Genomic DNA, 14,221 nt, shown 5'->3' with positions numbered 1-14,221 from the left:
GGAGGCCAGCTGCCCTGTTCTAAGTTCAAGGCAGCCAAGGGCACTGTTTCCTGCTCTGCGCCCTCCTCTGCAGGGGCCATTTTCCCACAGCAGGCACACCTTGCCAGGCCTGGAGATGGGGCACTGCTGAGGCCATCTTCACCCGTTTTTCACTGTGTGCCCCCGCCAGGGCCCCAGGGTAGGGGTTATGCACTCTGCAGCACCCTTCTGCCTCTGGTTACACAGGGGAGGGGGAAAGGAGAAATAAGGGAGAGAAATTGGGGTAGGACAAGGTGTAGGAGGTGGCAGAGGGTGAGGGTGTGTGTGTGTGTGTGTGTGTGTGTCCAACCTGGCGGACCCCTTGCCAAGGAGACCCGCCCTCCATGCCACCTTCGGGGAAACCAGGAGAGTCCCCCAACTTATGGCCCCCTGCTGCACCCTGCATACCAACTTTGCCTCTGGCCCGGCCTGTAAGTGGGGGTGCTGGGCGGGTGTCCTGCTGCAGAGGCAAGGGGTGTCCCCCATCAATCCCTCGAGGGTCCAACGGCCACCCATAGCTTTCAACTTTCCTCCTGGGGCCCACGCACCACCCGCCAAAAGGCCCTGATCAAAAAACTAAAATGGGGGTGATGACTTACTATGAGCTGCTGCTGGGAGGAGATGAGGGAGGCGGCAAGGACTTCGTGGGAAGGAGGGAGCCAGGTCCTGACAAGGGGCCCCCTTTGGGCGGAAGAGGAGTCCGCCGGGCCAGCAGCTGAGCAAACAGGCCGGCGCAAGCGGCAGCGGCGAGCGGAGGGCACCGTCGGTGGGTGTGGGCGGGCGACGGGTGTCCTCCCGATAGGTGGTGGGCTGCAGGCAGCTGCGCTTTGGCAGAGGGAGGCGTCGGCCAGAGGCAGCGCCGCTGGTGGCGGTTGGCGATGGAAGGCGGGGGCGGGCAGCGGCGCTGGCGGTTGGGGCAGCACCCGCGCAGGGCAGTGTCAGCGGTGGGGACGGCGAGCGGCATGTCGGTGGAGGACCCCGTCCGGGCGGGCGATGGAGAGTACTGACGGCGGCGGCAGCAGCAGCGTCCGTGGGGCTCCATGTCGGTGGCGGAGAGCGGCGGGCGGCGTCCGGAGGACATGGTGAGCGCCGGGCGGCACTGGCCGGCAGCGGGCGCTGGGGAGGCGGTGAGGAGGTTGGCGGCAGGTGTCCCGGTCATTGGGGAAAGGCGGAGGGGGGGGGAGGTGGGAGCTGCAGGAGGAGGCTGTGGTCAGCGAACACACCCCTTGGAGGGCGGGGCACCTGCACAGGGGAGGGGGTGGCACCCATTGTGAAGGCCCCTCCCCTCAGCCACCCTCCCCCAGCCCCCTGGCATCCTGGGCTCCCAGCATGGCTCCTGGCCCTGGGCCCAACCCCTGTCCAGCGCTCCTGGGGGGGCCACGGGAGCTGCCAGGGCCGGGGTCTCCTGGCTACTACTGCCTGGGTCGGGCAGGCTACGGCGGAGGGAGCCAATCCCCCTTCCTGCATCAGATGACGTCCCTGTGGGTCTGAAGTGTGACCATGAATGCAGGATCTTATAAAAAGAAGAACTGGGTCAGGGCATACATCTGCAAAGAAGTAAAAAGCTAACCTTTTCAAACAATATGGCTTCTCCCTCACTTACCAACTTTACATCTCCCTGTATGCCCCGGAAGATGACTGGTTAGCCAGAAACGGGTAAGATTCCTCAAGGGAGGAACAACCTAAGACAGGCACAGTCACAGGGGGGCCATCAGGTGAGAAATTGGGGATCAACAGTGGTGAAGCTTAGAACCTCACCCCCCCTGTTTTGAGAGAAATCCTCTGCATCCGTGGATGTTTTAACGCCCTTGTCTAGCTTGGATTAACACATAGTCTACAGGCACACACCTGATCATCTACAATTGCTCTCTTACAACACTAAACTATGTTTTCTACTTTTATCTTGCATTTACCTACCACTTAAGCATTTTATTAAAAATAAAAATAATAATAATAATACAGGGAGAAATGTGGGATCCACATATAAATCAAGTATAAAAATCAAACGAATATTCATATTTGACCTGATTCTTTATAGTTCATAATGCGTGATCAAAACCGAAAGTTTCTGTGATGACTGCCCTTGTACTGTTCACCATGTAAGAACTTATTCACTATGTAAGAATTTGTTCACCATGTAAGAACTTGTTCGTTATGCTTCAGAAGATTGGAGACTGATGAGAATTAGGTTTGAGATGGATTAATGATTGTGCATTGAGCATTGACTCCCCTATACAGAATTTTATTGTTGTTAACAACCATTTGATCAATAAATATGAGAGATGCCCTCTCAAAAAAAAAAAAAAGAAGAAGAAGAACTGGGTGGGAATTGGACCTGGGGCCTGAGGAAGGATCCTCGGGAGGGGTTGTTGCCATGAGCACTGGGAGGACCAGACCCTCAGGACCACATCTAGGCACAGGTGTAAGCCTTGTGCTCCCCACTTCATGCCGAAGACCACCACAGCCTGGGGTCCCGAGCCTGCCGCTTCCACCCACCCGCGACTCCTCCCGGCCCAGCTCTACCTGCACACTAAACAGACAAGGAAACCAATCTCCTGCATCTGGGCTCTCTTTATAATTTGTATTCTTTCAAGGCTGCTGTGAGGGCCAGCACAGGCCACCCCAAGACGGCTGCAGTGACATAATGATTACTTTAAAAACTGGGGAAACTGCAGAAGGGATGCTCTGCCCCTCCTGGAACCAGGAAACATCTCCCAGGTGATAAGTACCTTCTCTGCACCTGGGGGATACAAGGCCTTCTTATCACCAGAGACCAGAAATTCAGCCTGGAAGTCCACGTAAAGCCATCTTGTTACTAATCTGCCATCCCAGCCTTAATGCAGAATTCCTTGCCAACTGAAGCTCCCAAACAGAAATCTTCTTTGTCCTATCAATTTCCCGCAGATCTATTGTTTTTGTTTTAGTATAAAATGTATAAAAATTTCCTGCCATGGTGGGTTTCTTTGGGTCTCAATGGGCCTCCCTATATAGGAAATAAAAGGTTGTACTTTTTTCCTCCTGTTTGTCTGTCTCCTATCAAATTGATTTTTAGACTAGCTAGAACTTTGTGGAGATCAGAGGAATATTCTTCCTCCCCAATACTATCTTTATCTTTCCATTACCTGTTTTAAAAGGATGTGATAAGAAAATTAGGAGAATAAATGAGATTTGGTAATAACACTTAAGCCACTTAAATGAAGGGTCATATTAAGCACTATAGTGGATGGTTTCACATTATAGAAACCCCTCTGTCTTAACTGGGCATTAATGCACACCCTCTGGACACCTCTGCTAGGCAATATTTTATTTCCATGCTAAGAGTCAAATATATAGGTAGGGTGATTTTTTTAAACTTAAGTAGAAAATTAAATGATGACACAAGATAACTATAATAACCAGAAAAGCCAACACAGCTGCTGTAATTGAACAATAAATTCAGTGAGGGTTTCTGGACCTCCTTCCCAAAAAGGGAAAAACACAGATCTTCATGCTTCTCCGTATTTGATAGGAGGAAAAACACTGTTTCTTCAAGAGAGATGAAATGTTTTGAGTGCTAAATTATAAAACAGAATTGCCATACCAGAGTTTATGTATATCCTTGGGGTTTATACAAATTGACTTATTTGTTTTTAAAACATCTATGAGTTATACTACTTACTGACTCAAATGTATCATCCCACCAAGAATCCAAGTTAGGATTGTCCTGTTTTCTCTTGAGAACTTGTTGCTTTATTTGGTTTTGTTTGGCAATTGTTCCTCATAGAGGGACCCTGCTCCTGGGGCTTGCTCATTCACACATTCATGTGCTCACACTCATTCAAAAAATATATTTTTTTATTTTTAAATTGAGGGTCCACAATGTGTTACCATGTGGATGTAGTGGCAAGTGAAGCAGACACTGGTCCTGCTTTCTTGGAGCTTCTGGGTTACTGAGACAGAAAGACTTGAAACAAACCAATGACCCCACAAGTACATGTCTAATTAAAGTAGGGATTAAAATGACAGCAGACACATTCTAGAACACCGCGAAAGTACAGAAGGGAGGGTGTGCTTTACAAGACAGAACTGGTTTACAGGAAGGCTTTCTTGAGGGAAAGGCTTTTCCTGAGACCTGAACCCAAGCTAAGGGGAAGAGGAGAGGGAGAGAGGAAATTAGAGGACTAGCATGCGGGAGGCACCAGAAAGAGCTGGAGTGCACTGTGGTTGGTACTTGGGAAAGGAAAATGTGGAATGAGGTGACCAGAGAGAGGCTGGCAGGGGTCAGCGTTCACAGGGCCTGGGTGGTCATGCTGTTTGGACTGACTGTTAGGAGTGCTGGGAAGTTGGTGAGAGGTGTTAAATGAGCAGCAGCAGCAGGTGGCGGAGGTGGGCTGAGATTAGCAATTACAGAGTCTGGAGTCTGGAAGGGGAAAGAGCGAATGAATGTGGGGGCAGTTAGAAGCTTTGCCTGCAAGACAAACGATGGTGCTGTGAGCTGTGCTGGGACAGTGGAGGTGGAGAGGAGTGGACAGATTCAAGAAGATTTAGGGCATGAAATCGTGGGTGAGGGATCACATGTGAGGCTACAGGAGAGGAAGTAGGGTCAGTGCAATTCTAGGATTTTGGTGGCAGGCTCAGGTGGCTTGGAGAAGCCACCATGAAACACTCACTGTCCAGGAAGGGAAAAGTGGATGTTGGAAGCATCAAGAACACCAGGAGTCTCCCTCAAGCCTCCTCCCAAAAAAGGAAGTTGCCAAGTTGGAGGGTGGAACATGAAAAGGGAGATAGCGGTTTCCAGTCTTTGGGAACCCCAGCACCCTCTGCCTCCTGCCCATGGGACAGTTACATAGAATCATCTGAGGAATGGTGACCCATGACAGCCAGTAACACGGGCACTGTGGGCACACAACATTGCCCAAACAACCATGAGACTAAACACACTAAAAAATAAAATCTACAAATATCAATGATGAATATATATACACAAAATGAAAATATATAAAAACAAAAGTTTTCAACAAAACACTAGAATTTGATGGTATTTTAAATGCATTACAGTATATGGCAAGTTAATAGGTATTAATGCAAAAATTATTCAGCGTATGAAAATTACTGTAATACAAATTAATAATATGAAGGAAAAATCCCATGATCATGTCAGTTGATGCAGAAAAAGCTCTGACAAAATTCAACACTATTTCATAATAAACAGCACCCAGAAAACTAGAAATACAGGAAAACTATCTGCAGATTAACAGAAGCCAAATATGAAAAGTTCTCAGCTAATAGTATATAGTCAATGGTGAAAAACTTTTAGCTTTTCCATGGGAACTGATAAGGAAAATATTCAACACAGCCATCAAGTTCAGCAAACCGCTCTTTTCCCCCCGGTTGGCAAAGTCAGCAGAGCACCCCCAGCTCCCTCCTCCCTCCTTCTCCGGGGTCCTCTTTAGCTCTGCACATGCCGAAATGCCACATATGGAAATAACATAAATTGCTCCCCTTGCTTGTGCTCCGGGCTCAGACCTTGGGAGATGACTCCCCTCTGAGCTCGCCGGTGTGAAATAAAACCTCAACACTCCAAGACCTCCGAGTGCCACTTGGTTCTTCTGTCAGCGATCCAGTCCAGGTTTTCCAGTGTTTTTCCGTACCAAGCTGAGGGGGTAAATGTAAGGACAGGGGTAGGGTCCTTTCCAAATAGGCTGCAGTTGAGACTGGGGCGACCTGTCTTTCCAGACTTTGATGAAGACTTGGGTCCCTGGGCTATAGAGGAGGCTGGTTCTCTGATGGGTCAGAGACTGTGGCCTGGGTGAGCCCAAGTTCTCTTAAAGCCTGTGGAACTAATGTATAGATGTGGCATATTCTGATAAGGCACTGGCCTCAGGAAGTTGGCAGACTTATCAGTTGGTAAGGGCTTGAATTTTCAGGACAACAGGACTTTAGAAGAAATAAATTTAATTAAGCATGGTTTACACAGTAGAGCTAGTAAAAGCATTAGTAGGAGTTCTAGAGACACTAAATAATGCCAATTTCTTTTCCTTAATCATACTTTTTCTCTGCCTTCATCTTCCCAGGCTATAGTATTAATCCTTTAGTCCACCTCCATATCACAGCTCTCCTTTACACTGAACAACTTTAGATGCTCCAAACTAGGCTTCCTCTCTTTTGAAAGCTGGACTGTATCTCAGAATCAGTCTCATTCAGATTTAACTGCTTCACCTGGACACCTTCCACCAGCTGAGAAGTGAATGCAGCAGAGACAATGTTGATGCTATTGCTGAATCCCAGATGCTGAAGGCCAGCTCACTTAACATCCCTATCTGGTCTACTTATCTCCCATTCTAACCAGTATCTCCCCTGTTAACTATTTAGGACATTTTTCTCCACTTGACTATTGATATGTTACTTTTCTTCTCAGGAATTTCCTATTTCAGGTTGGCCCCTCTTTCATTCCAAGACTGAAGATTCTTGATTCATCCCAAGAAAGAACTTCATATAAGGTCAGGTGTGTCACCAGCTTCCAGAAGATTTGTACAATCTTTTTTTTCCTTGCAAGCCTTGGAAATACTACATGGTCAGCCCAGTTAGGGAGACAGAGTCCCTAAAGGGCTATAGATCTGATTAGACATGCTGATGACTTTTTTTTTGACAATCCATTAGTAATTCAGACTACATCAAAACTGTCTTTGACAGAAGCATCAAGAGACAGGTTGTGCCTCTTTATAACATTAAACACCAGAGACATTTAAAGAGTTATGTTAATATGTTTCTGGCACTTTTTAGCTATGTGACCTTAGGCAGTTATTTAATCTTTCTAAGACTCAGCTTTGTTTGTAAATAGTTATAACATGCAAGCTGTCCTTGAACAGTTCTGAGATGCATACATTTCAGTTACCACATTTTAGTTAAATAGCATCATTCCCCCATAACAAGTTTCAAATATCAGTTGCTATAGTATATAACCATCAATAATTATATACAAATTTTACCACTAGCTCTTCCATCCACAAATCACTACTAAGTAATAGATGTGTAACATGAGCCATAACCAGTCATATCATTCTGTCAAAGCCTGTCAGTGACTGGTCACTGGGTGTCTGTTAGTTCACATGCAGACAGCAAAGTGTGAAGTTGTGCTGCCTCTTTGTCTTCCAGTGATAAATAAACCCTCTTGACATTTTACAAAAATGCAAAATACAAAGACAGTGTTGGCCAAAATAAAGATGAAGCCCAGCAAAGAAACAAGCAGTGGTAAAATTGGAAGTGAAATGTGAATCAAGCATAAATGGGGTTTACAGAAGAAATAGCTGACATGGGAATGTTGACACCACCGGTGTGGCCACAGGGACTCAGCCAAGGCAGCTCATTTAACATAAAGCAAAAGGATAAAAGATTTCCAGATGAAGTGATGCTGGCAAAGACCTTCACATTAAAGGAACTCCAGGAGATACTTTGTAACATTGAAATCACAAAGGATAAAATGTTCGAAGCTGCTCCAAATTTGGAAAAGAGTATGAAAATTTACCAATGTTCCATAAATGTATGTTACACAACAAGATGAAGGGAGAAACTGTTTGCTCTTCATAAGTTTTTAATTTTAAATGCTTCTAATTTTTTTGGGGGGTATCATTAATCTACAATTACTTGAAGGACATTATGTAGGCTCCCCCCTTCACCAAGTCCCCCCCATATACCCCTTCACAGTCACTGTCCATCAGCGTAGTAAGATTCTGTAGAATTACTACTTGTCTTCTCTGTGTTGCACAGCCCTCCCCATGCCCCCCCCCACTATACATGCTAATTGTAATGCCCCCTTTCTTTTTTCCTGCCCTTATCACTCCCTTCCCACCCATCCTCCCCAGTCCCTTTCCCTTTGGTAACTGTTAGTCCATTCTTGGGTTCTGTGAGTCTGCTGCTGTTCTGTTCCTTCAGTTTTCCTTTGTTCTTATACTCCACATATGAGTGAAATCATTTGGTACTTGCCTTTCTCTGCCTGGCTTATTTCACTGAGCTTAATACTCTCTAGCTCCATTCATGTTGTTGCAAATGGTAGGATCTGTTTTTTTCTTATGGCTGAATAATATTCCATTGTGTATATGTACCACATCTTCTTTATCCATTCATCTACTGATGGACATTTAGGTTGCTTGCATATCTTGGCTATTGTAAATAGTGCAGTGATAAACATAGGGGTGCATCTGTCTTTTTCAAACTGGAGTGCTGCATTCTTAGGGTAAATTCCTAGAAGTGGAATTCCTGGGTCAAATGGTATTTCTATTTTGTAAATGCTTCTAATATTTTAACACTACAGTGTACTAAATCAATATTAGTTTTACCACTTTTTCATTTCCCTACATAGTCATAATGAGAGTAAGAGTTTCTGATGTTTTAACAAAATTTTTTTTATGTCTTGGAACTCTTAATTTTTCCCATTGGTTATTAAGAACACTTTGTACAGCCCAGCTTGCACTGCCACTGGTACCATCATGCACTGCCCTGCTGAGTGAGGAATGTCTATACATCCCCTTTGGAAGATTGTAGTAAGAATTAAATGATGTGATGCTCATAAACTATCTGCTGGTGATGAAGCTAAGAAGGCAAGCAAGGGCTAGATTCTGAAAAATGATGCATGCCTTTAATGCTGAAGATCAGTTACAAATACCTTAGGATAACAGGGAACCGATGAAGGGATTGCCCCTCAAGATAGAGAAAACATCTTTAAAAAATAATGAAATATAGAATTGAGTAGGTGGTGACTGTCTAGAGAGGTACTGAGAATGACTGCAACTTATTACAGTCTAACATAACTTGCTAATGTTTGTTGAATGCCATGTGCCAGGTAATATCCAAGGGCTTTACTTCTACATATTAACTCAGTTAATCCTCCTAACAAACTTAGGAGATAGGTTCTCTTATTATGGTCATTTAGAGGTAAAGAAAATGAGGCACAGAGAAGGTAACGTGCCTAGAGTCACACAGTTAGTAAGTGTTAGAAATGGGTCCAACTCCAGAGCCACAGTCTGAAGCCATTCTCATCTCAGTCATCCAGTGCACCATCCTCTTTCACCCCTGGGCCCATCACTGCACCTAGAGCTCCCTAATGCTGTCATCCTCCCATCAGGCTGCGCTCCTTCCTCTGTCCTTTAATCAATACTTATTGAGAACCCACTATAGACCAGCACTGTCCTTCTCTTCTTAGTGTAGTGAAAGTTCCATTTAAAGCTAGCTAACATCAATTCCTTGTCTGCTGACCAGCCATTTCTTTCATAGTTAACTCTTCAAGTCATACAACTGCATCAAACAAGAGGAAAATAAAGAACCATTTGTCCAAGAAAATAATTTTGAATTTGTAACCCTTCCACTTGTAAGCGGCCATTTTTAGATAAAAAAAATTAAGGGGGTGGGAGGGCGTTATGTATGGGAGGGGAGAATAGTGCTTATGAAATTACTTTTTTAAGCCACCTGACTTCAGCATGCCATTCTACGTGGACTCCTGTGTCCTCCATCTTGTTTTTCGAAAGATGTGTGTTCCTGAAGGAAAGCCTCTTAGAAAGTGTGTTCAAAAGGTCTTGGGCTAACATGTTTCTATATGTTTCTAGAACTTCCCATAAAGGATTTTGGTCTATAAATGTCTTAGAAATGACTTTTTCTATTTACCTATTTTCCCTAATTAATGGCACATTTTGTCATAAGTACCTTTACAATTAAATATGTATTTCATTTTTCCCTCTCTTACCTAAAAGGTAGATGTAGTTACTTTGGCCATTCCCATTAATGCGGATTCCCAGTGCATAAATTTGTTTTCTATTAACTGAGTGGAGTTATATGAAGGGTATTGGTGAATTCCATAGTTGCCTAACAGAAGAAAAACAGATAAAACTGCTGTTAAGTTATATTTTAGTTATTCAGTTTATGCCAAAATACAGAAAATTGGTAGGTGATAATTTAAATAATTACCAAAAAGTTACTCAAAAATCAATCTCCTAATCAGAGAATTTTGCTCAGAGGGCAAAAGAGTCATTCAATTCTTGATTTACACCAGTCATTCATAAAAGTCTTCAATGGATAAGGGCCATAAATTTGCTCTCTGCAAAAGCATAAATCATTGTCAAAGCAGGACAACACAGGCCTGCCTCCCTGAGATCACTCAGCTGGTGAGAAGCAGCTTAGGGAAAAGAGAGAAAATAATTTTCAGGTTAGTTCCTACAACTTTTCCACCATTTGCAAAAAATGATGACAACATCATAACCATCAAGGATGGAAAAACAAAGATCTCAAGGTTTGAATACTTTTTCCATATATGGGATGTGGTAACTACAATAATTAATTAATACCTGAGTTAATCAGAAATGGCTTTCATCTGTCATGGCTACTTTAAAAAATGAAAACCATCTTGCTGTCCATCTTAATATTTTAGATTTTATTTTTTTTTAAGAATACAATGTGTTACATATAAATGTATTTTCTCTTTGAAGGGAAATCTCAGAAAACTAAACTGCATATCAGCCAGACTATGAGCAAAAACAAAATTTAATTTGGTGCAATGAGTAAAATTAATAAATAAGACATAATCTCACAGATCTTCCATTTTTTGACAATAATACTAAAGTGTCCAGTATGCATTAGTATGAAAAGGTTTTCTGAAATACCCCACATAGTTCATAAACCCCTTATAATTGAGGATGGTATAACTAGGCTTAAATGTTTAAGGACATAGTTCCAGAGAAAATATTTATCTAAACATAGGCATTCTAAAAAGATACCATAAGGAAGTTACCCTTGGACATTTGGTAACCACGTATCTAAAGCCTGCAAAGGCAATAAGTACATACCTATCGATACACACCCTAAACATAAATGGCCTGAATGCACCAATCAAAAGATATATAGGCACAGAATGGATTAAAAAAAGACCTGTCTATATGCTGCCTAGAAAAGACTCCCTTCAAACCCAAAGAAATACACAGACTAAAAGTGAAGGGATGGAAAAGGGAGAAAAAAGAAGGAGTTGCAGAACTTCTATCAGACAAAATAGACTCAAAACACAGAAGGTAACAAGAGACAAAGAAGAATATTACATAATGATACAGGGGTCAGTCCAACAAGAAGGTACAATCACTAGAAATATCTATGCATTCAACACAGGAGCACCTATACATATGTGAAATAACTACTAACAGAATTAAAGGGGGAAATAAAATGCATTGCATTAATTTTAGGAGACTGCAACACCCCACTCACTCCAAAGGACAAATCAACCAGGCAGAAAATAAGTAAGGACACAGAGGCACTGAACAACACATTAGAACAAATGGACCTAACAGAGATCTACAGAACACTCCACCCAAAAGCAGCAGGATACACATTCTTCTCAAGTGTACATGGAACATTTTCAAGAATAGATCATATGCTAGGCCACAAAAAGAGCCTCAGTAAATTCAAAAAGATGGAAATTGTACCAACCAGCTTCTCAGACCACAAAGGTATAAAACCAGTAATAAATAACTCAAAGAAAACATAAAAGCCCACAAACACATGGAGGCTTACTCACATGCTCCTAAATAATCAACTGATCAATGACCAAATAAAAACAGAGATCAAGCAATATATGAAGACAAATGACAACAATAATTCAATACCACAAAACCTGTGGGATGCAGCAAAGGCCATGCTAAGAGGGAAGTATATTGCAATACGGGCCTACCTCAGGAAAAAAAGAACAATCCCATATGAACAGTCTACACTCACAATTAATGAAACTAGAAAAAGAAAAATAAATGAGGCCCAAAGTCAGTAGAAGGAGGGACATAATAAAGATTAGAGCAGAAATAAGTAAAATCAAGAGGAATAAAACAACAGAGAGAATCAATGAAAGCAGGTGCTGGTTCTTTGAGAAAATAAACAGATAAACCCCTAGCCATACTTATCAAGAAAAAAAGAGAGTCTACACACATAAACAGAATCAGAAATGAGAAAGGAAAAATCATGACAGACACCAAAGAAATATAAAGAATTATTAGAGAACACTGTGAAAAATGATATGCTAACAAACTGGATAACCTAGAAGAAATAGACAATTTTCTAGAAAAATACAACCTTGCAAGGCTGAACCAGGAAAAAACAGAAAATCTGAACAGACCAATTACCAGCAATGAAATTGAATTGGTAATCAAAAAACAACCTAAGAAAAAAACCCCTGGACCATACGGCTTCACAGCTGAATCTTACCAAACACTTAGTGAAGACCTAATACCCATCCTCCTTAAAGTTTTGCAGAGTAGAAGAAGAGGGAATACTTCCAAACTCATTCTATGAAGCCAGCATCACTCTAATACCAAAACCAAAGACACCACAAAAGAAGAAAATTACAGAACAATACCCTGATGAACTTAGATGCAAAAATACTCAAGAAAATATTACCAAACTGAATTAAAAAAATACATCAAAAAGATCAACCATCATGATCAAGTGGGATTTATTCCAGGCATGCAAGGATGGTATAACATTCAAAATTCCATCAACATCATACACCACATCAACAAAAAGGACAGAAACCCCATCATCATCTCCACAGATACTGAAAAAGCATTCAACAAAATTCAACATCCATTCATGATAAAAACTCAACAAAATGGGTATGGGTATAGAGGGCAAGTACCTCAACATAATAAAGGCCATTATGACAAACCCACAGCCAACATTTTACTTGACAGTGAGAAGCTGAAAGCTTTTCCTTTAAGATCAGGAACAAGACAAGGATGCCCATTCTCCCCACTTTTATTCAACATAGTTCTGGAGGTCCTAGCCACAGCAACCACGCAACACAAAGAAATAAAACGCATCCAGATTCGTAAGAAAGAAGTTAAACTGTCATTGTTTACAGATGACATGGTATTATACATAAAAAACCCTAAAGAATCCACTGCAAAACTACTAGATCTAATATCTGAATTCAGCAAAGTTGCAGGATACAAAATTAATACACAGAAGGGGCAGAGTCAAGATGGCGGCGTGAGTAGAGCAGTGGAAATCTCCTCCCAAAACCACATATATTTATGAAAATATAACAAATACAACTCTTCCTAGAATAGAGACCAGAGGACACAGGACAACATCCAGAACACATCCACACCTGCGAGAAACCAGCGCCTTGCAAAGGGGGTAAGATACAAGCCCCAGCCCGGTGAGAACCGAGTGCGCCTCCCCCCAGCTCCCGGCGGGAGGAGAGGAGTCTGAGCGGGGAGGGAGAGTGAGCCCAGGGCTGCTAAACACTCAGCCCCAGCCAGCTGCACCAGAGTGCAGACAAAGTGCATGCATGGGGTCCAGGATACTAGGGAAACTAGGGCAGCAAGACTGGGGAGCGGGTCCCTGAGGCAGGCACCAGAGAACAAAGAAAAACGAGCGTTGTTTTTTTTTAATTTTTTTTTTTTTGTATTGGTGAGTGCTTTTTGGAAGTCTTAAAGGGACAGAGACACCAAAACCGGATGGAAACATCCCAGGACACCTAGTCCAGAGGCAGGGAATCTGGGGATCACTGGGCACTCTAACGCCCTGGGCAACAGGGAGCATGGATGCCCCTCACAGAGATAAATAGCCTCCCGGCCGCTCCCCCTCCAATGTGGCTCCACCATTTTGGAGCAGCAGCCAGAGACAGGCCACACCCACAGCAACAGTGGAGATAAACTCCATAGCAGCCGGGCAGGAATAAGAAGCCCTGTCTGCGTGCAGCTGCCCAGCACAAGCCACCAGAGGTCACTGTTCTCCCAGGAGAGGAAGGCCACAAACCAACAAGAAGGGAAGTTCTTCCAGCCATCACTTGTCCCAGCTCTGCAAATGTCTATCACCATGAAAAGGCAAAATTACAGGCAAACCAAGATCACAGAGACAACACCAGAGAAGGAGACAGACCTAACCAGTCTTCCTGAAAAGAATTCAAAATAAAAATCATAAACATGCTGACAGAGATGCAGAGAAATATGCAAGAGCTAAGGGATGAAGTCCGGAGGGAGATCACAGATGCCAGGAAAGAGATTACAGAAATGAAACAAACTCTGGAAGGATTTATAAGCAGAATGGATAAGATGCAAGAGGCCATTGAAGGAATAGAAACCAGAGAATAGGAACGCATAGAAGCTGACATAGAGAGAGATAAAAGGATCTCCAGGAATGAAACAATGTTAAGAGAACTGTGTGACCAATCCAAAAGGAACAATATCTGTATTAT

General features: G+C 43.1%; 2 protein-coding genes across 4 annotated transcripts in view; one reads left to right on the top strand and one right to left on the bottom strand.

Moving 5' to 3' along the window:
* Nucleotides 1–848, bottom strand: part of LOC108386358 (glioma pathogenesis-related protein 1) — a 31,375-nt gene extending 30,527 nt beyond the window's left edge. Inside the window, 1 exon segment of the mRNA XM_037009052.2 lies at nucleotides 618–848. The gene's annotated coding sequence lies outside the window, so the exon portion shown is untranslated.
* The window catches only part of LOC140844015 (uncharacterized), a 153,669-nt gene continuing 140,087 nt past the window's right edge, over nucleotides 640–14,221 (top strand). Inside the window, exons 1-2 of one of the 3 annotated variants that reach the window (XM_073214883.1) lie at nucleotides 640–1,100; nucleotides 6,416–6,497. In XM_073214883.1, the coding sequence (XP_073070984.1) occupies nucleotides 640–1,100; nucleotides 6,416–6,497 (543 nt within the window). The remainder of the gene's footprint in view (nucleotides 1,101–6,415; nucleotides 6,498–14,221) is intronic. The other 2 variants (XR_012122077.1, XM_073214884.1) reach the window with 2 other exon arrangements.

Source organism: Manis javanica, chromosome 10, assembly GCF_040802235.1.
Source record: "Manis javanica isolate MJ-LG chromosome 10, MJ_LKY, whole genome shotgun sequence".
NCBI classification, from domain to species: Eukaryota; Metazoa; Chordata; class Mammalia; order Pholidota; family Manidae; genus Manis; species Manis javanica.
The sequence above is the reverse complement of the archived record's forward strand: the minus strand, read 5'-3'. Positions and strand labels throughout refer to the sequence as shown.